We start from the raw sequence: 22,104 nt of genomic DNA, 5'->3' as shown, positions 1-22,104 counted from the left end.
TTGGAATTATATCATCAATAATTTGAGATTCTTTGCATGGTGGATGGTTGTAATATAAATAAGACAAGCGGGTGTAAATAGTTATTAGTTTTTAATGTTTTACTTGATAAAATATGCACTAGTTTATTTGGATTATGTTCACTTTAACAACATTGAGATGTTTCATATGCATCCATGCTAATTTTATATTTTGATGTTTATATTTATTTGCTATTGAGTTAATCACAATATTTGTGCATGTACACCATCTACCATAATTTTTTATTAAAAAAATAAAAATTGTAGCAATGAATTTGTCAAAGCATATCAAAAACCATGACAATAACCGTGAGAAATACTCTTATTTGCATGAAATGTTGCAGAAGCATTATTCATTAACTTCTGAGAAGTGACCTTTCCATGTTTTAAATTTTATCTGATTTTTTTTTCTATTAAATGAGCCACCTAGTAGCTGCAAATACAATGTACAAAGCACCAAAGGATTAAACACTCAGAGATGTAACAAGCTGTGAACACATTACATCTGATATCAAGAAACTAAAAAGTGAATCCTGCTAATCTGTGCTCCTCCATGATCCATTGTGGTAAATCTAGTCCTCTGTAGAAATAGAGACAATTCATGACACTCACGCTCGTGTGCAGCAAGCCCATCAGCCAAGTAATTGAAGTCCCCTGGGATAGCTTCAACCATCAAACCAGCAGAAACTGCCCTACATTCCAAAATACTGTGAATACCTCAGTAATACCTCCAAATGATAGCAAGATCAGCATTTTTAAATGACATCCACTAGGTTTGTATAGTCTGTATAGATGGTGTTTACCAGCAGGTTCATCCTTCTGACATGAGAGGTCACACAATGAAGGGCCTCAGCTTCAGCAGCAATTATATCACTATATAACTTAAATAATGATTATCCTATCACTACATCATATTTCTAAATTCAATTTGATAAGTGATTATGCAACATCAATGACCTTGGCTATCAATTTAAAGTTACTTTTGTGATCAGTTAAAAACAATCTTATTTTTAAATTGACCTTGGACCATTTAGAGTTGTTCACAGTACACTTATTATATTTCCTCTTCTCCATACATGCTATTATTACTTCTCAGATAGAGATCAATCTCATCAAATTTTGCACCATCTACGTTGTTGAACATATTAAATAGTCCTTACCTCCTTTGAGAATATTGAGTCTGGTTGATAATTTTGCTTTTAATGCTAGCTGAAAACATGCACAAAAGACCCATGTTATACTACAATCTAGCAAAATGTGGTTATGCTTCACCTCTTCGAATAATTCCTTTAAATAAGGTATAAGCCAATGACAAGTTGTAATAAGACCCACCTAGCCACTAAAGCATACTATTTCCCTTTGTATAAAGTTCAAAACATTTACTCAGAATACCAACCATGACTTAGCTAACATCCATGAACACTCCAAATCAAAATTGTAGGATATAACTTGCCAGAGAAATATCACTTAAACATGAAACAGACGATAGTCCGAGCATTACAGGTTCAAGCCACAATATGTCCAAAACCTTGTTGTCACTTTCTAGACAAGTTAGCTACTAATATACAGCACCATAACCAAATAGCTAATTCAGTAACAAATCAAGTTAATAAGGTCAAGTTCAGTCACCTATTCTTAAATGCCAAATTCTAAATTGTGGAATTCAATATGGACAAACTTCTTGAGCCAAAACTGGGTAAAGTTTGATACAAGTGGAATTAACATGTCAGATACTTTGACAACTATATGCAAGGAGTCAGGCCATCCTGTTCCCACCACCATCAAAAATAGAATTAAAGCTTTGCCCATAATGTCTGCTTTGTCACATCCAGGGCGAAGTTTGAATAATGCTTATCTTTGCAAATAAAGTAAATGCCTAAATTGATCCAATTTGGTCAGTTTGGTTTTGTTTAGTGTTACTAGGACACAGATATGGATGCCAAGTATCCAAGTATCAGAGAGTACCTGCCACTTGAATTTGATGGAAACTAGATACTTGGACATGGCCATATATATATATATATATATATATATATATGTTCTAATGCACTATCAATCTCATTAGCGACATCTATGTATTGCTTGCTCATCACAGTAGGATGTAAGGAAGTATTATGGCCTTGCAGGCCAAGCAATTGCTTTTCAATCTAGTCTTATACACTCCCACCATTAATGAGTTAAAATCTCACCAACTAATAGAAAAACAACATTTGATAAATCATGTGTTATTAAAGCTCAGAATCTGAGCATCTTCTTCAAATTAGCTACCAACCCAAGCTCAATGAAAATGATGTTTAATCAAGATAAATGAGTTCCTGACGAGAAAAAAAAAAAGAAAGGAAGGACATGAAGACACAAATGAAATAAAAGAATAAGGGTGAGGATGCTAGGATTATGCCCTCGAATGCCAATGAGGATACTTGTATTAGGGCATTTCATTTGTATTATATATTCTTATTTAGTAGGCATTTATTTTGATGTTCATATAAATCTTGTGATGGCATTATAATTAGTTTTGAATATCATAGTCCATGTGTATTAAGTTAAATCTTCTACTCTTTGTGGGATAAAGAGAAGAGCACTAGAAGAGTTTGGTACTTATACACTTAAATAGTTCGCAAATCAAAGAATCTTTAATTGGGCGTTAAAGGTTCGTAAGGATTTGTATGACATATATACTTTGACAAAGAGTGCTAGTTGAACACTATGGAATAGTGGGAGCATATGTCATAAATACATCATTAGGAATTGGTGTATTCGAACATGACTAGCAACAATCCAATCACATGGGTTTTACTCTTTGACAGTCAATGATTGGGATTGTTGGTTATGATCATATGAGTGAAATTTAGACCTGAGTTATCATGATCACAATGTACTTATGACGTCTAGTCTGTTACTAGAGTTGTTAGGCTCAGTTCACCTTTTGGTAGGGTCGACCTCGAAGTGCGACTATGTCGGGCATATAGCAGTTGTGAGTGATCACCAAGAAGGAATTTGTTCTCTCGGAAGTAAACGAGTCAGTATCCTATGCGACTATAAGTATGTGAGATTAGAAGACCTTGGCCAAGGTAGTCAAACTAATCGTGTGGGACACGAAGGGTAGTTTGGTAATCTCACCCCACTATAGTTATTTGCATATGATCGAGTTCAGTGAGTTTGACAATTACCATGGTTCTCACTCTGTTGGGATACAAGAACGAAAGGTTTATACACATATGGTAATCATAATAGGAAAGGTTCGTAATGATTTACTCATTCGTGTTCAATTGGGCTACGACGTGGGGCCACGGGGCTGGCTAGGTGTTACCCACGTCCTTTGGTATCCTCCCATTGCCAATCGAAACGAACCTAGGGAGTCACGCTTAAAAGGATAAAGAATCAGTCTCGTTTTGAGTATAGGGGTAAAATTGTCAATTTACAATTTTACTTCATGGGATGAGTGAAATTGTAAATTGATCTAGGGTTTTTGTCTTAAGTTTAAATTTTGATTTAAATTCGATGGAGTCGAATAGATAATCAAAATTATGAGGACTCAAAGATAAAAGTGGTTTTAGTTAGATTAGGACTCATATTTCTAATAGAACTTCTATGGTAATGTTTATCATATTATGAAGGTTCATATTTTGAATAGGACTTCATAATTAAATGATGTTTATCATGTTATGAAGGTTCATATTTTAAATAGAACTCATAATTGAATAATGTTTATCATGTTTTATGAAGTTTCCATAAATATGACTCCTCTCCAACTATAGAATTGTCTCAATTAATTCTCTTATGAGAAAATCCCCTATCTCTCTCTTCCTCTCTAACCCTAGCCGTTATTTGGAGAAAAAGAGGAGATTCTCTTAATTCCAAGGTTGTCAGACCCGGCCCGGGCAATGACCCGGCTAAGCCCAGGGGTCAGGGGTCAATGGGTTCAATCGGGTCGAACCGGGGTTGAACCGGGGTCAATAATTAAATATAAAAAAAATATTATAATAATTAATAATAAGCAAATATAATATTAAATCCATAATTATATTATAAAAACCTACTCAAATTTGATATTTAAATTGATAAATGACCTTATATACAGTAGAGTTTTCTAATTTTGTCATTTATTTTTACATTTTTTAAATATTTACAAATTTAATATATTAATATATAATTATCAAACTTCTCTCGGTGTTATTTATTTATTTATTTGTTTATTGGTTGATTTTGTTAAAATAAATAAGAAATTTAATTCACTAATTCTTATATCTCAATTGAGTTTTTTTTTTGTTTTAAATTTTCTTATATTTTTTATTTAATTAGAATACTTTAATTTTATATTTTTATAATAAAATTACACTCATTTATTGTTTTATTTTTTAATAAATTAAATTTTTAGAAAGTATTTACATAATACATTAATATATTTTTATTTTTAAATGTTAATTTTTGTTGGTATATATATATATATATTGTAATTCTATTTATTGATTATAAATTATAAATTAATATTAATAAATATACATGATTTTGTGGTTTTTAATGAGAAAATAATAATAAATTATTAAATATTGTAAAAAAAATTAAACATTGTGACTCGATTGACCCGGCCGGGTCAACCGGTTCCCGGTTGAACCTCCCGGGTCACCGGGCTAACACCGGGTTTTTTAATACCCGGGTCAATGGGGTATACCCGGGCCGGCTACATGGCCGGTTCCCGGTTTTTCCGGTTGAACCGGCCGGGCCGGTCCAGGTCTGACAACATTGCTTAATTCTGGCATGTGATCTAGAGGCGTGGAACTTTCGTTCAGCGCTAGGAGATCTACGACAATCCGAGAGATAAATTTGGCCCATCAAAGGAAAGAAAATCATTAAGAGGTAATTTTCTACGCCTTTTAATTAAATTACGGTGCTCATTAAAACAATTAGAATATATATCGCAAATATATTATTGCTTCCGCATGCCCTTTTAATGTTATTTGATTTTTGCGATATTACCCAACAGAGGAGCTCAACTAAAAAGCAAATTTTAGGCAAGAGAGATTTTGAAAGAATGATTAAAAAAGAAAAAGTTAAAAAAAAAGATGGGGTTGTTCCGGCCTTCTTGGATTCATTGTTGAACTTAGAAAGTGTTGATTTCACCCCATGCTTAGTTAGAAGGTTGCCTGTTCTAGCATACTGAATGGTCATAATGAATCGGGATAACAACCCAAGTGGGTGTTTAAATGGAGGAATAATGGCGATCTTATTCCCCCTTATTCCTCTCTATGGGGATAAGGGTTCTCAATCTAGAATAACAGAATTCATCACCACACAAGGATTTGCTTATTCCAGATTAGTCAGAATGAGTAAACTTTACAAGTATATTCCAACCCAAGCTTCTATTATGTACAAAAATAATCAACAAAGGTTTTAAATGCATCGTCCACTTATAACAGCAATGTGACGCCAAATAAAATAAACATTATTGTTACTTAAACACAACAATAATTACATATGATAATAATTAACAAAGGTTTTGATATTCACTATTTGCTTGCCAAACCAAAAAATAAAAAACTTTAACTGCAAACAAAACAAACACTTTTGCCTATTAAATATAATAATTATTATGCATGACAATAATTAACAAAGGCTTTAAGATTAACCATACGTCTCTTCTATTATCTATCATTCATATCTCAACACTGGGTAAAAATGCACAACTAAAAGAATAAACAACTTTATTCCTCATTCTTCCACCAAAATGCTTTTCCCTTATTCTTCCTTTATTTTTGTTCCATATTTAAACACCGTAACAGAATAACAAGACGAAATAAAGCTTCTTGAGTTTTAATCCAGTCCTCCATCATCTGAAGCACCTTCGAAAATTCTAGAAGTGAGGTTATCTCACAAATATTGAAGATAAGCCTGTTTGACTAAGTCATAAGCTTTGGACAGCCTCACTAGCAACGCCATCATTACATGACAAGGTTTGTTTCCCAAAACTTTTTGAGAAATGGATGCACCAAATATGGATAAATTTATTATAGTAATGATTTAACGGGCTGTACTTTATGAAATGAACTTGTGATATTGAGCAAATAAAGGAATTTCTTGCACAAAATGTCCATAACAAATACAAAAGTTAAACTACATTCCACCCAACTTGTATTACATTATGAGATTCTAAAGTCTAAGCAAAAGCTAGCAATATTAAGTTCCGCTTTAAAATCAGATAAGTAATTCTACATCATTCATATAAATCATAATTACATTTTATTTAGTGAAATATGAAGATAAAGGATGGTGCTTAAGTAATTCAAATTAACTTAACAATAATACCAACATTAAGAAATAACTTTTCATAATAAGAGCACTCTTAACATGATACAAAACAGACATAAAAGTTATATGAATTTAGAGTTATAATGCCATTTTAATAATGTATCCACTTAGTCAGAATTACTCCAAATTGAAAACATGATAAATCTACTTATCAAAACTGAAAGTTGAACACTCCCAAAGGGCCCACAGTGGGAAACCCACTCACAAAGATAAACTTTAGAATAACATAATAATTTATTTAAATGAGGCTGACAAATCCAAATTGCCAAACTTTATTGATGGTGAGCAGGTGAGAAGTAAAAAATGTGCAAGCTTGCAACAAATAGTCAGTCAACATTCACACACATAACCAATCAATGATTATTCAGTATTGATTGTAAACCAACCAGATGCAAGTAAAGAAAACAGGAAAGTAAAAGTTATGTCATAGAATAAGTATATTATACTCATTGAAGAGTTAAGCAGATCTGGCTGCTTAATCAACCTATCATTCACTTCCAAGTGAGATCCTTTAATGCAACATCTACATAAATCCAACAAAAACAAGTCATTTGCATGCAGACCAACAAATGATAAAACAACAAACAACATGCAACCACACCAACCTCGCCAAAAAGAAATTACCATTTGAAAAAACCTTGCACAATGCAGTGTTGGACTCAAAATGTTTTGCATTCTGTACCAACCACATGACAGCTGCTTTTAGTTGAGTAAGGCATATCTTCCGATACATCAAATTCATCTAACAAATGGTCTAAACTATAAACATGTAATTAATCTTCAATGCAACCCATTGTCATTACCCTTTACGCTTCCCAGTAACCTTCATTTCACTCCAGTCAGACTTCCCTACATTGAAATCCACTCTCACCACTCCACCTTCCTGCTTCAATGCTACATGAGTTGGAGCCAAACCAATCACACTTAACTTTCATCAAAAGAACACAATAGAAAACAGAAATACAACTTCCAAAAACAAAATGATACTCGAAAACTAACTAAAAAATATTACCCGTTTGCATGGGTGTAGACATATTGATCGTGCCCAGGTTTCAGAAAATCTGGAAAACAAAAGAAGCAAAGAAATGAAAATTCATCAGGCTGAAAAATATTGCAAAAGAAAGAATTTGGCGATGGATATAAACCTAAGGCAAAGTAACAAGTGAAATTGGCTTCAATGGCAGAAGGAGGTGTAACAGTAAGATGGTAGACCTCCGGCAGGAGAAGATGTTGGAGAGCAACTCAGCCTCACCAGCACCACCTTGAGGATCCTGCGAAGAAAAATGAGAAGAAGAGAAAAGTTCGGTAACCAAAATGATACACAGACCGAGAGAAGAGAGCGTTCTCTGAAAAGCTTCGTTGACTAGTCATGCAATACCCTTTTACATACTAATACAGTCCACACCCCAAAAATCAAAAAGTCTCTCATTAAAACACTAACCATTGGACAGTCAGCATTCACTCCCTTAAACCCCATTTGTCAGAAACCTTAAACATAAGATACTATATTTTAATACCCTACTAACCCCTGTGATATTATCACCATACCCTCAGTACAGTGCCCTATTCCTTTCTTCATTCTCAACATGGCCCTGTTCATCTCCAGCCATCCTGAGCATGGTTGTCGCCCGTTCCTGCAGATCCGTGCCGCGCCCCATGTCTCCTTCAATCACCCATCACCATCAACACTCCCCCTTGATTGAAGCATGTGAACACCCATTTGAGCTCGGATCTCCCTGTGTTTCTCTGCTGGCAAGGATTTTGTGAAGATGTCCTCAAGTTGGTCCTTGGTGTTGCAGTGCTGGAGGGTTATATGTCCTTCTGTCACTAAGCTTCGAATGAAGTGGAATCGCACGTCGATGTGCTTGGTTCTTCCGTGAAGAGCCGGATTCTTCACTACAACAATTGTGCATTGATTGTCACACCAGAGAACACTGGTTTTAGACGTATTTCTCCCACAATCACTGAGTATTCTTCTGAGCCATATCAGCTGGCATGCTGCGGACGTAGCAGCGATGTACTCCGCTTCTGTCGTGGATAATGCCACGACATCTTGTTTTCTGGATCCCCAGGCAATTGCATTTGAACCTATCCTGAAGAACATCCTTGAGGTGCTCTTTCGATCACTTAAGGAACCTCCCCAATCACTGTCTGTGAAGCCCTCCAGGCATGCACCATCCTCCTGAGGATAAAACAAGCCATAATTTGATGTCCCTGCCAAGTACTTGACAATCTTCTTCGCTGCTGTTAGATGATCATTGGCAGGCTTGTTCATGAACCTTGATAGAAGATTAACTGAATAACAAATGTCTGGTCTAGTGTGCACAATATATAGTAGCTTCCCAATTAGGCTCCTGTACACTCTAGGATCAGTGTAATCTCCCTCTTCTACAATCAATAACTTATCATTAACTCCCAACGGTGTATCAACTGACTTGCAATGTTTCATGTTGAGTTGTGTTAGCAAATCTTCCACATATCTCTTCTGTTAGATGAAAATCCCATCAGGTAATTGATGCACTTCCAAACCAAGAAATAATTTCATTAAACCCAGATCTGACATGTCGAATGTCTTCATCATCTCCTCTCTAAATTGATTGATCAAACACTGTGACCTGCTTGTATACACAATATCGTCAACATAGAGATTGATCAGAATATAATTGCCATCTTAATCTTTCTTCTTGTACAGCGTATGCTCAGTTTCATTCCTTTCATACCCATGTTGGTTTGAAATGAGCATCGATCTTCCCATACCATACTCTCGGTGCTTGCTTAAGCCCGTAGAGAGCTTTCCTCAAACGATACACCAAATGTTCTTTCCCATCAACTGAATACCCTTCAGGTTGCACAACATAGACCTCTTCTAAGATCTCTCCATTGAGAAATGCCGATTTAACATCAAATTGGTATACTGGCTATCGTGCTTGAGCTGCGAGAGCAAGGATAAATCTTACCATCTCAAGTCTTGCAACCGGTGAGAAGACCTCCTCATAGTCTAGACCATGCTGTTGCACGTACCCCTTGGCCACCAACCTCGCCTTGTGTCTCAGTAGCTCACCATTGGCATCATATTTGGTCTTATAGATCCACTTCAGTCCAACGGGCTTCTTCCCATTTGGCAGTTCAGTCAGGTCCCACTTATGGTTGTTTTGAATGGCTGCCAATTCTGCATCCATGGCCTCCTGCCACTCTCGATGCCTTGTTGCTTCCCTGTAGTCCTGTGGTTCAGATACATGAAGAGCAAAGCTACAAGTATTATAGATGTCTGTTAGTGATCTCATCCTCCTTGGTGGTGAGTCATCTGTGGATTCTTCTGATGAACTTGAGTTTGCTATCCTTTCACTGGTACTTGAATGACCTCCACTAGATGTTGCTTCTCCTTGTGCTTCCCTACCCCCTTCATTACTCGTGTCTTCATTTTCTTTGTCTTCTGAATCTCCAATGGTCATCAAGGAACCACCATTGCATGAATTCCACACCCATCGAGAATTCTCATGGAACGTTACATCTCGGCTAACAGTAACCTTGGATGTAAGGGGGTTATAGAGTTTGTAAGCCTTGGATTCAGGACAATAACCAACAAACACATGCTTCTCGGACTTCTCATCTAACTTTTCCAGCTTCTGTGAATGGGTGAGAACAAAAGCAATGCAACCAAAAGTTTTTAGGTGACTTACATTAGGCTTCTCTCCGTGCCACACCTCATACGGAGTTTTATCACCCACCTCTTGCGTTGGTGCCCGGTTGATTAGATATACATAAGTAGCAACTGCCTCAACCCAGAATGCTGTTGGGAGCCCACCGCATTTGATCAAACATCTTGCCATCTCGACAACCATCCTGTTCTTGCGCTCTACTACAACGTTTTATTGTGGTGTGTAGGGCGCTGAGAACTCCCTCCTAATGCCAAGCTCCTCACAATATTCATTGAAGGCCCGAGAGGTAAATTCTTCCCCCCTCCCACCCGATCGCTTAGTAGTACCTTGAGCTTCCCTCCTATTTCTCTCTCGACCAGCACATGAAACCTCCGGAAGTGTTCAAAAGCTTCATCTTTTGTCTTCAAGAAATAAACCCAGCATTTCCTACTGAAGTCATCTATAAGTAAGAGAAAGAACTTATTACCTCCCAGAGAGTCTACACTCATGGGGCCGCACAGGTCCATGTGGACAAGCTGCAAACAAGCTGTGGTTCTCCTTGTCTTCACTGAGGGAAACGCCTTCCTTGCTTGTTTCCCGATGGCACAGACTTCACACTAAGGCCCAACCTTCACTTCAGGCATTCCTACAGCCATTCCCTTTTGTACCAAAGTCCCCAGACTCCTGTAATTCAGATGCCCAAACCGTTGGTGCCAGAGCTCAGACGAAGTCTGCTCATTCAAAGCCACATTCACTCTCCCAATTTTGGTGAGATCCAAAGGGAACATGTTATTGTTACCCTTCGGTATCTCAGTCACTACATCACCCTTTTTATCATCCTTGATCTCGCATTTTCCTTCATGAAAATTGACTGAGAACCCTCTGGATAGAAGCTGTCCCATGCTCAGCAGGTTGTGAACGAGCCCTGGGACCAATTGCACCCCATGTAGATGCTTGAGCTTCTTGTCTCCTGCAATCAGTGTGACAGTGCCCACCCCGAGCACCTCCATCTCCTTGTCATTGCCAAGACGAACTGAGGTTCTCTGAGACTCGTCAAGACTAATGAACAAGCTTCTTTCTCCCGTCATGTGGTTAGAGCACCCACTGTCCACCAACCATACTCCATTTGAAGCCTTCATAGTTACACAGCTAGCCATAAACAGATGCTCAGTTCTTTGCTCTTCTGCTAACATTGAAGCTCCCGTCTCTACTTGCTTTCCTTTCTCTCGGCACTTAGCTTTCATGTGTCCATATTTTTTACAGTTAAAACACTGTATGTTGCTCTTGTTATCCCCACTCCATCCTCGTGCACTCCTGCCTCTACCTCTTCCTCTGATGAAGCCCCTCTCCCTTCCTCAGGTAGGACTCCACCCTGGACTAGCGCAAGGATTCCCTTTCTCTTTGACACCTGAGCTTGTGCTCTCTGCCTTCACGACCAGTGCCTTTTCTCCTCTCTTTACCAGCGATCTATTCACCCTGACTTCATGAGCCTGGAGTGAACCACCGAGTTCATCAAGTGTCAAAGTTGACATATCTCTGGACTCCTCCATTGCCACCGCCACAAAATCAAACTTGGGGGCTAGACTTTGCAGCACTTTAGACACCACCTCAGCTTCAGAGAGCTTGTGTCCAAGGGCCTTCACCTGATTTACAATCACAACCACTCTGGACAAGTAGGCTTGAATGCTCTCACTGTCCTCCATTTGGAGTGTCTTAAAGCTTTGCCTCAACGCTTGCTTTCTCACGGTCATCATCTTTAACGTTCCCTGTTATAGATTCTTCACTATCTCCCACGCATCATGCGCTGTCTTCGCTTCCTCTATCCGGTCAAGAATGGGCCCGTCGACCGCTTGTTGGATGAGGCATAGAGCCTTTGCATCCTTTTTCTTGGTCTCCCTTGCTTTTACTTCATCTTCCCCTTCTGGCACACCCTTCTCAACGAGCTCCCAAATCTCTTGAGACCTGAACACTGTTTTCATCCTCAACCGCCATCGTCCATAGTCCTCTCCTTTGAAGATGGGAACACAGGGCTGTGAGAGGCTCACCGAACTCTCCACTGCCATCGTCTCCAACCTGTCTTTGATACCACACTATTGGAGAGCAACTCAGCCTCACCAGCACCATCTTGAGAATCCTGCGAAGAAAAATGAGAAGAAGAGAAAAGTTTGGTAACCAAAATGATACACAGACCGAGAGAAGAGAGCGTTCTCTGAAAAGCTTCGTTGACTAGTCATGCAATACCCTTTTACATACTAATACAGTCCACACCCCAAAAATCAAAAAGTCTCTCATTAAAACACTAACCATTGGATAGTCAGCATCCACTCTCTTAAACCCCATTGGTCAGAAACCTTAAACATAAGATACTATATTTTAATACCCCACTAACCCCTGTGATATTACCACCATACCCTCAGTACAGTGCCCCATTCCTTTCTTCATTCTCAGCATGGCCCTGTTCATCTCCAGCCATCCTGAGCATGGTTGCCGGCCATCCCTGCAGCTCCGTGCCGGCGCCCCATGTCTCCTTCAATCACCCATCACCATCAATAGAAGAGACCGAAGATCATCTCCATGATTAGGAGCTCTATCACCAGCGGACGGAAACTAATTTTAGGGTTTCATCTTGTTTTTCGTTTTGGAGTGATGCTGATGATCATAGTGAAGGTGTTGATAGTTCTGCTTTGGGCATCTCCATGTCCAACAACACCCACAATTGTAACAAAAGATGAAGAAGATTAACATTAAAGTGAAGCAAAATTTTAGGGCTTCAGGATTTAAACAAAGAAGAAATTATACTATCACTAATCCCGAGCTTATTGGGAGGAGTTTTTAATTTTGTAAGGTAGGGTTATGGAAAACTTTTGTTTGAATCCAAGTTATATACATAGGATAGGATTTGAAAGGGTTAAATGGATTCTTATCCCTCCAAATTGTGGGTTAACAAGGTTTTGATTTTTATTCGGACAAAAATACCTTCAATTTTTCCAAACAATTACATCTATGTTTTTTTTGGAGTAAGAAATTTTCCAAATAATTACATATATCGTCCAAAATCAGGAAGTCAACTTGACTCTTTAGGAGAGAGATCACGGCTTGTGCACCATCGGAGACTTTGTCCTTTGCGAGAATCCTTGATTTCTTGGATCTAGTCTGGGTCTTTTGCCATCTTTATATTCTATTCCGTTCTCTTTCCATGAAAGTTTCTGTTTGATTATTGAGTTTGCAGGCATGTATCTGTCTTTCCTTTTTCATTATTTTTAATGATGTTGTTAATTTTCTTTGTGATTTTTGGATCTGTCATCTAATATGAGTATTGATTTGATCTTTATCATGTGGATTATTCATTATATTCAGTGTTTTTATCATGTTGATTTGATTTTAATGTCTGTTTTTGTGACTCTTGCTCTGAGAGAATAACTATAATAAGAATTTTGTAGTGGATTAATCTTCACTACATTCTAAAGATTTTTTTAAAAAAATATTGATCGTGGGTTTAATTCTTTTTTGTTATGAGCACTAAAGAATTTTTTTTTTATTTAATAACAATCAGGCAATTGACATTAAAAGATTTAATCCAAAGAATTCTTTTTTATAATTATCTGCTATTGATCTTTTGTGGGTTTTAGTTAACAACCTTTCTATTTTATAATCTTGATGATTTTGATTTATCCTTTCTATTTTATCATCTTGATAATTTTGATTTGTTTATGAATGAAGAATGTGAAAAAATGTCAATGGAAATTTTTTTAGCTAACATAAATTTGCAAAACGTTTTAGGGAACCCCAAGAAATAGTCCTTGTCATTGCCATTATATAAATTTAATTCTCTTGTTTAGTTGAATCAAAATAAATCGTTTTATATAATTAAGCTGCTTATTGCAGTCATCTGTTATGCTTGTAGTAACATTTAGTTAATGCTCATCATTTTGCTTAATATATATCTTTGGTGGATTAAGATAAAAAATGAGTCAAGGGGTTATTTAAGACATGTTAGCCGTATTGCATGTTCTTTAGTTATGTTTCAGTAAATTGTTTTGGCTATGTTCTTTTTTGGTTGTTGATTTACTTTATCAATTTGTCCTCCTTGTCTTGCATCATTAAATACGCCAGAAGCTTAATTATTTTTCAGATTGAAGCATGATTTATGTGTTGTTTGGTTGCACAAGACAATTGTTGAGTTCTAAGTAATTTACTTATGTTGAGTACTGTCTTGTAATCGCACATTTGATTTTGTTCGATTTTATTGAATATAGTTTTGCTTTCTTCTTTAAACTTATAAGAAACTGACACTTTTGTTTTTCCAATTAACTGTAAAACAGTCTACATGAAAATAATAACAAGGACAATTTGCCATCTGGGCTTTTTATAACTTGTGATACTCTTATTAGTAACTTGTTATAGTTATCTTGCACCTGCTCATCAGTTTCTATTCATTGTTTCTATGCACTCTTGCTAAAAATTAATTATTTACCTTCATTTTGTTCCTCTTACTCATCAGTTTCAGCAGTCTTATATGGTGTTCATGGTTTGCTGAATCTATTATTAGTAAATAACTTTGTATTAACGTAAGTAATGATAATTCTTTAGTGCTTTCTTTGCGGTAATATTACTTATAAAAGATTCCAGGTGGTTGCATGTGAATGATATGTTTAAACTCAACAAAAGTAAATTAAGTGTGCTGGTTACAGAAGATTTAATTGGTCAGATCATGTATAGAGCCCTTATTTTGTTGAAAAAAATAATAAGATGATCAGACTTGCTTGGTGTCACATAAATTTTTATTTATGGTAAGAGAATATTTATAATATTTGTTTTTCTTATGTCTTTTTTGTTAGTAGTTTATAATAATGTCCAATAATCTCATTGCAACATACTTCAAGGGTATTTTAGTAATATTACCATAAATCTTATCGTCTATTACCTTCAATCCAATCTTAGCCCCAAACAAGGTGTAATTTAAAAACTCTACTTCTCTTATTTTACCCTACTTTACCCTCTTTTATGAACCCCTTCTTCACCTCCTCCAAGCAAAGCCTTAGTCACCCAAATCGAATTTGCCCATCCACATCCTTTATTATTTTAATTGCAAAATCTAAGCCACAAATATTAACCGATGTTGAATTTTTCATAATGCTAATGCAATATGTTTTTTAAAATATTATTAAAAAAAGGTAAAATAAAAAATAAAAAAACAGGTTAACTAAGTCACAAACTCTAATTAAACTACTTAAATTTGAATCCAAATGGGACGGACTGAAACCTAAATTAATCCTACTTTTCATTCCCTCTTCTTCCCTGTGTGGACCTAACCTTCACCCACCATTGTGCATCTTTCCATTGCATCCAGGCTGCCCAATGCCGAGTCACTATTAATGCTAGTATGGTAATGATATCCTCCAATTGTTTTCTTTCAATTCTCGCTTAACATATATGTAACTTTCTCAACTACCAATGTGCTGATTGGAAATCTTCTCATCATCTGAGACCTCATCAGCCAGAGAAGACCTTTTTTTAAGCCATTTACAACCTTCACCAACCCTTCTCCAGCTTCAATTGGCCCAACCAATCCCCCATGTCAAGTGATCATACAATATCAATAAAATCAATATTAATTCCTTTCTTAGGAGGTGACTAGGGAAGCCCACTTTTCTGTAAAACAGGAGCTAGCAACCATATGATACTGAATCTAATGCATTTATTAATATAAGACTAAGCTATAAACTAAATTCATAAATAATGTAACTTAATTACATTTGGTCTAAAATGATAATTTACCTCCATCTTCATTTTCCTTATACTCCATATCTTCGTCTTCTCCATCTTCATCTTCATCTATTTCATATTTTTCTTCTTCCATTACAACAGTAAGAATTGGCTGACGCCCTTGAGGTGTAAGGTCCATAACATTAAATAGGTCAACAAAGAAATCAATACCATTTAAATAATCATGTAATGATGGAAGAACATCAAAGGTAGTAATATTATGTCTAAATTTAACTTCATCCATTTGGTAGGGTGGGATGTCTCTTTCTTCCCATTGTGCCTCAATTGTTCTTCTTCTTTTGTTTTGCATAGGATGATCTACCAATCAACTTTATCTTTCTTCAAACTAGGATATTCTAAATAATACACTTGAAACACCTGTTGTGCTTAGATAAAGGGGTCATACTTTGTGTAAAACAGCTTTGATAAGTGCTTGTGTGATATGAATGCGAAGCATTCTTTCCTTATGTTGACCATTACTTTTCTCGGGTTTTTACACTACTGTAGCAAGGCATTGTAGCAAAAGTACTGTAGCAGCACTGTTCACAGCCGCCCTAAAATCACAATTCTAGAGAATCCACACTGGCGTGTGGAAATTACCCACGCCAGTGTGGAAATTCCACATGGGCTTGTGAAAAATCTATAGGACCGTGTGGATGCCCGATTCCAGCCCTATTTAAAGCCGATTTAAGCCTCGATTTCAACATTCTTTTCTCCATCTTTTCCCCAACTTGAGAGAGGGTTTCGGCTAGGGTTTTGAGAGGTATTGGCTACGGTTTTGGAGAGGTTCTACGGCCCCGACATCGTCATTCCTTTGGAAGAAGGTTGGTAGGGGAGCTTCCGTCGAGGCGTATCCTATACCAAACAAGGGAATCCTTGGACGATGAGTAGAGGACTTTCCACAAGACCATCGACACGACTATCAAGGGAATTTCTCTATGGATTCATTACTTTTACATTCTATTTCTTTGATTGTACTTAGCTCCATGGAGAGCTAAACCCCTAGTCGGTACTTGGGTATTTGTGAACCCTAGGATGTATTTGTTTCATTGAATCTCTTTATTATGCTTTCAATTAATTGATGTTTGTTGTGAGTTCCAACCTTGAATGCTTGATTGTATGAACATTTCCCCTAGAGTGACACTAGGATTGAGAATTCTTGTTGGTAACCTTGTGAGCGAGTGACACACCACGAGCGTTAGACAAAGCTAGGTTGGAGATGGTTGAGAGGGTGAGTCGAGAGGTACATGAGCGTCTCCTTTCCCCTCCGACTTGATAGATTCTACATCCGTTCCTCGAGTTCTTTGCGGCCATAATAGAGTGAATGGTCTAAGGGATGACCCTCCGCTGGGGCTTAGTTGCGCGTGCAACGGAGTGAAGCGTTGAGGTGATCTTAGTATCTAGGCTTAATCGTGGTTAGGGACCTTCCACCTGGACCAAAGGGTTAGGTCTATAATTAGGAAGAGATTTATCACTTGGAATCCCTAGAGCTCATTGCAACTCTATTCGAGTGCGAGGTTGAGAGGTTATCTAATCTCTCCTCCGGGACATGTATAGAGTTAGGCATAGTTGACCTTAGATTTGGGACTATGTATTTAAGGATTTCCATGACTCACCATTGCATTGATTAGGAAGCATAATAGAGGGTTTTTGCACTTAAAACGATTGTCCTAGGCGGAGCATTATCCGAGTACCCCATCTTTATCGATTGCCTTACCTCCTTCTTTACTCGTGCTCTCTTACTTGTTGTTTTTACTTTTGAGAATTGAATCATTGTCACACTTATCACTACTGATCTCTCACATAGCTAAGAAGCGGATTAAGTGTTTTTATTTCCTACTCCCTGTGGATTCGATACCCGCTCATCCAGGATTATTACTTCGACAAACCCGTGCACTTGCGGGATATACGGAAGGGAACCTTGTCAAGCTTCCTATTGATGTCAACCATACCATACTTGTAGTGAACCTTCTTTCCATGTTTTGGATCAAACCATCGATACTTCAGGAGGATAACAAATTTTGGTATGTTACTTAGAAACTCTAACTAAATTATTTCTTCCAATAAACCATAAAATCACCACTAAAAATTTGCAATCATATACCACTACTAATTATTTATTTTCCACATGTCCAAGGGTGTGGAAGTTATAACCATTTATAAAGTAACCTAACCATGTTTTAACTTAACTAGCTGAACCCTAAGCAAGAGAATCAGCAACAATTGATTAGTAACTTGATTATCTTGTTTTTAAATCGAAAATAATAGTATAAAGATTAGTTAAAGTTTAAGAATATCAATATATTAAGTGATTGAATAAGGAAGTAAACAATAGGAAAAGACATCTAAGGAACTGTGGGTTAGCCCAACGGTAATTACTCGTGGTTGTGATTGAGAGGCCTCGAGTTTGAACCTCTCAGATTACAATTCATGCTTAGGGTCTTTTGTGGGAGTTCTATGTGAGGATTACCTCTCGTTCTCTCCTCCAAGGTTGTATGGTGGGGGGTTATTCCCAGGAGGTAAGTCAAACCATCGTAACTAGTGCACCTCCATAACCACTTGTCTTTTGTTATGTCACTTGTCAACTTTGTCAATATATATATATATATATATATATCTAAGAAACTCACAAAACCATTAAACCATTTGGCAAAATGTAGCTCGACCATTTTTTTCATTTAATGGCATCTAAGTGTTGAAGACCCATGACAAACATCCTACAAATAAAAAGTGTTTGTAATGTACTTATTTAACATGTATACTCAATTGAACTTACAAATCATATGTGACAATAACCATACTGTCAAATTGGTTGCACTTCTTCATAATATCACAATATATACTACATGCAACTCTTCTTGCGATAGCCATCTTTCTACCATATAACCTTGACCTGGACCTGAATAGTTGAAAATAGAGTAAGGTGGAATGTTATTATCAACGCTTTCCTCATTTCTTATAGCTTTCATTTTTGTTTTTGTCTTTTTTTTTAAGTGGAACATCCTTTTTAAAGAAGTGCTTTGCAAAGAATGCCATTTCTTTAACAGTGTAAGTTTCTCATATTAAACCTTCCACATAAGCCTTAGTTTTCACTTTTTTCTTTAATAAGTTGAAAAAAATAGAATAATTTTTTAAAAAAATTTTGTTGAAAAATAAAAAAATAAGTTATTCTATAAATTGTAAAGAAAAGAAGGCAAGGTTGAAAAAACTATATTTTTTATTTCTTTTAAATGCCTAATTGACCGTTGACATGATAACTCCAGGTGATTTTAATGAATAAAATATCCTAAGCTATTTTAATAAGTTTTTTTTTTATTTTTTTTAATTTTTTATTTTAATCCACACTCTTTGATGCGGAGTTCGGGTGTGGGGCCATGGTCTATGAACCCTTGGCATTTTATTAATTTTTTTAAGAAAAAAACCTAAGGTCAGGTTCGCAATAAGTTCTAACTTCTAAACAAAGAACAAAGGATACAATACAATAATAATAAAAAAAAAATTATATTAACAATTTTCAACTTGGCAGCAAATCACTTTATCTCATTTAAAAGGAAAGTGACAGTGAATTTTCATGAACTTCTCGAGGTTTATGCATATGCATATGCGCGCCTTTGTGTCATCCCTTGCGAGCAAGCGTCACGCCACCTTCTATCTGAATTCCACCATTAGAGCTTACTTGCGCTCTGGCCACCCTTCCAAAGCACTATCACATTTCTTGAAGTCACTGAAACAAGGCATTAATCCTGATAACTTCACCATTCCATCACTTCTCAAGCTTTCCTTGGATCTTCAGCAACCTTCTCTTCAAGGAGAACAAATCCATGCTTTTATAATCAAGTCTGGTTACACAGATGACCTTGTTGTTACCACAGTTTTGGTGGATTTTTACTGCAAACATGGTCTCTGTGACTTTGCGTGTCAGGTGTTCACTGAAATGCCTCACAGAGATGTTGTTCTTTTCACTGCCATGGTTTCTGGATTATCACAAAACGGCCTTGCATGTGAAGCATTGGATTTCTTTTCAAAGATGTTAGATGAGGGTTACAGTCCAAATAATGTGACTATCACTAGTGTATTGTCTGTTTGTTCAAAGATTTCTAGCCATGTTTTAGGCAGAGTGTTGCATGGTTTTACACTTAGAGGTGGTCTTCTAGACAAGGCTGATATTGTCATGGGGACATCTTTGTTAGACATGTATGCAAAATGCGGGAAATTAGGCTATGCGAAGAGAGTCTTTCACTGTATGACCGAAAGGAACAATGCGTCATGGAATGCAATTATCAGAGGGTTTGCTTTAAATGGTTCATTTCATGTTGCACTTGAATTGTTCAAGGACATGATTTTGGAAAATCATTTACAATCAAGATCGGATACGTTTGTAGTGATACTAAATGTGTGTGGTGCAACAATGGATCTAAGAAAAGGCAAAGAATTGCATGCATACATTCATAAGCTTCTGAGTAATAAGACTGATGATGAAAGCGTTGCATTGTGTAATTCTATTATTAACATGTATATCAAAGTTGGCAACTTTGATTCTGCTATATTGCTTTTTGAGACCATGAAAAAGAGGGACTTGATAACTTGGACTATGATTATATCTGGCTATGGTTCATATGGCTTCAGTCAACGGGCATTGCATGCTTTCAGGGAAATGGAATCTTCTGGGATTCAGCCTGACAGGGTTGCCTTTCTTTCTCTGCTTTCAGCTTGCAGCCATAGTGGAATGGTTGAGCAAGGTATTAAATTATTTACATCCATGCAAGAGGACTATGGCATTGTTCCAGGGATGGAACATTATGCATGTATGGTTGATACATATGGGCGTGCCGGACTCCTAGAAGAAGCATATGAGTTCATAAATCAAATTCCACTAGTTCCCAGCAGCTTTATATGGGCAACGCTTCTTTCTTCTTGCAGAAACCACAAGAATGTTGAATTGGGAGAGTTTGCTGCAAAGAATGCCATTGAGCTTGATCCATACAATGTCGGTAACTATGTAATGCTATCACGGCTCTACACTGATGCTTGTTGTTGGGAAGATGTTGCTAAGGTCCGCTCAATAATGCAAGAGTTAAGGCTCAAGCCAGACACTGCGTGTAGTTGGGTGCAAGTGAAGGGCAGAGTGTATAAGTTCTGTGTTGCTGATTATTCGAAGGAGAATTCAAAAGAGATTTACATTCACCTTGGAACAGTGACAGAGAAGATGAAGATTGCTGGCTTTGTCCCTGATACATCAAGTGTTGGTCATAAGACTAAAGAAGAAGACAAAGTGAATGATTTGTGTGGTCACACAGAGAAGCTTGCTCTTGCTTTTGCTTTGATGAATTGTGGAGGTGAAGGACTTGTACGAATTGGCAAGAATCTTAGAGTTTGCAGAGATTGCCACAAATTTTTCAAGTATATTACATTGATTTATAATATGCAAATCATAATGAAGGATCCAAATCGGTTCCATTGTTTTAACAAAGGTTGTTGTTCATGTTCAGATTACTGGTAATTTTGGAAACTGGTTGTTCCATCAGCTATTGTTTTCTATGTGCCCGTGCCCTTCAGAATCAATTATGTTATATTATGCAATCCTATCAAATTTATAAATGTATATATAGATTTCTCTATAAAATTGATATGATAGGATTAAAGTCACTTTTTATTTTTATATTTTGACCATCACTAGTCCTTTAAAATGCTCAATATAAATTTTGTATGTCCACTTTTTTATTTTTTAAAATTTAATTTTCTAACAAGCCAGACAATAATTTCTTCTTGTTATTTTGTATGACAATGTTTTTCTATGATTAAATAACATCCTGTAGTTACAATTTATTCTCGACTATCATCCTCTTGGATTAAAATAAACATACATTTTTTTCTTTTTTAGTTTTTGTTATATCAACTCTGGAGAGGTAATTTCTACTTCAACTATTACCTTTTTTTTTTTCAATCGCATGGTGAAAAGGGTTACTTTTTTTTTTCATTCGCATGGTGAACAGGGTAAACAGCTAAATTAATAAGGTTACAGCTCTGTTTCACATAATTCTAAGTAATTAACAGTAGGAACAATCAAACAGAGTTATTTAAATAATTGACAAGTTGAATTAAAAACATTGCTTAAAGCCATTACTGTTTGTCCAATCAGAACTAATTAATGAATTGTTTCAAGAACTAAAAGATTAAACCATAAAACTGCTAGAAATTGTAGTTGGTAAAAAAAAAAAGATGACTGAGGCGTGCAGATGCACTGACCTTAAAAATAATTTATCATAATTGACAATTTAAAACAAATTATCAATTCAAAGACATAAATCTAGTTTGCCCCTCCATTATTAAACTAACTTTGAAACATCATGTAACATCAACCATAGTAAGCTATATA

At 36.4% G+C, this 22,104-nt stretch overlaps 1 protein-coding gene across 1 annotated transcript; it reads left to right on the top strand.

Annotated features, from left to right (window-relative positions):
- The first annotated feature begins 19,293 nt into the window (after window positions 1-19,293).
- Window positions 19,294-21,228, top strand: LOC120251794 (pentatricopeptide repeat-containing protein At3g49170, chloroplastic-like). The gene has a single exon (XM_039260443.1). It carries the CDS (start codon window positions 19,300-19,302, stop codon window positions 21,226-21,228), a length of 1,929 nt encoding a protein of 642 aa, XP_039116377.1. The 5' UTR covers window positions 19,294-19,299.
- Window positions 21,229-22,104: the final 876 nt, after the last annotated feature.

Source organism: Dioscorea cayenensis, chromosome 20 (genome assembly GCF_009730915.1).
Source record: "Dioscorea cayenensis subsp. rotundata cultivar TDr96_F1 chromosome 20, TDr96_F1_v2_PseudoChromosome.rev07_lg8_w22 25.fasta, whole genome shotgun sequence".
In the NCBI taxonomy this organism is placed as follows: domain Eukaryota; kingdom Viridiplantae; phylum Streptophyta; class Magnoliopsida; order Dioscoreales; family Dioscoreaceae; genus Dioscorea; species Dioscorea cayenensis.
Note: the sequence above shows the minus strand (reverse complement) of the source record. Positions and strands in the feature narration are given on the sequence as shown.

Excerpts from the sequence above, each read along its gene's own strand:
- LOC120251794 (XM_039260443.1), top strand. The coding sequence starts at position 19,300 with ATGAACTTCTCGAGGTTTATGCATATGCATATGCGCGCCTTTGTGTCA.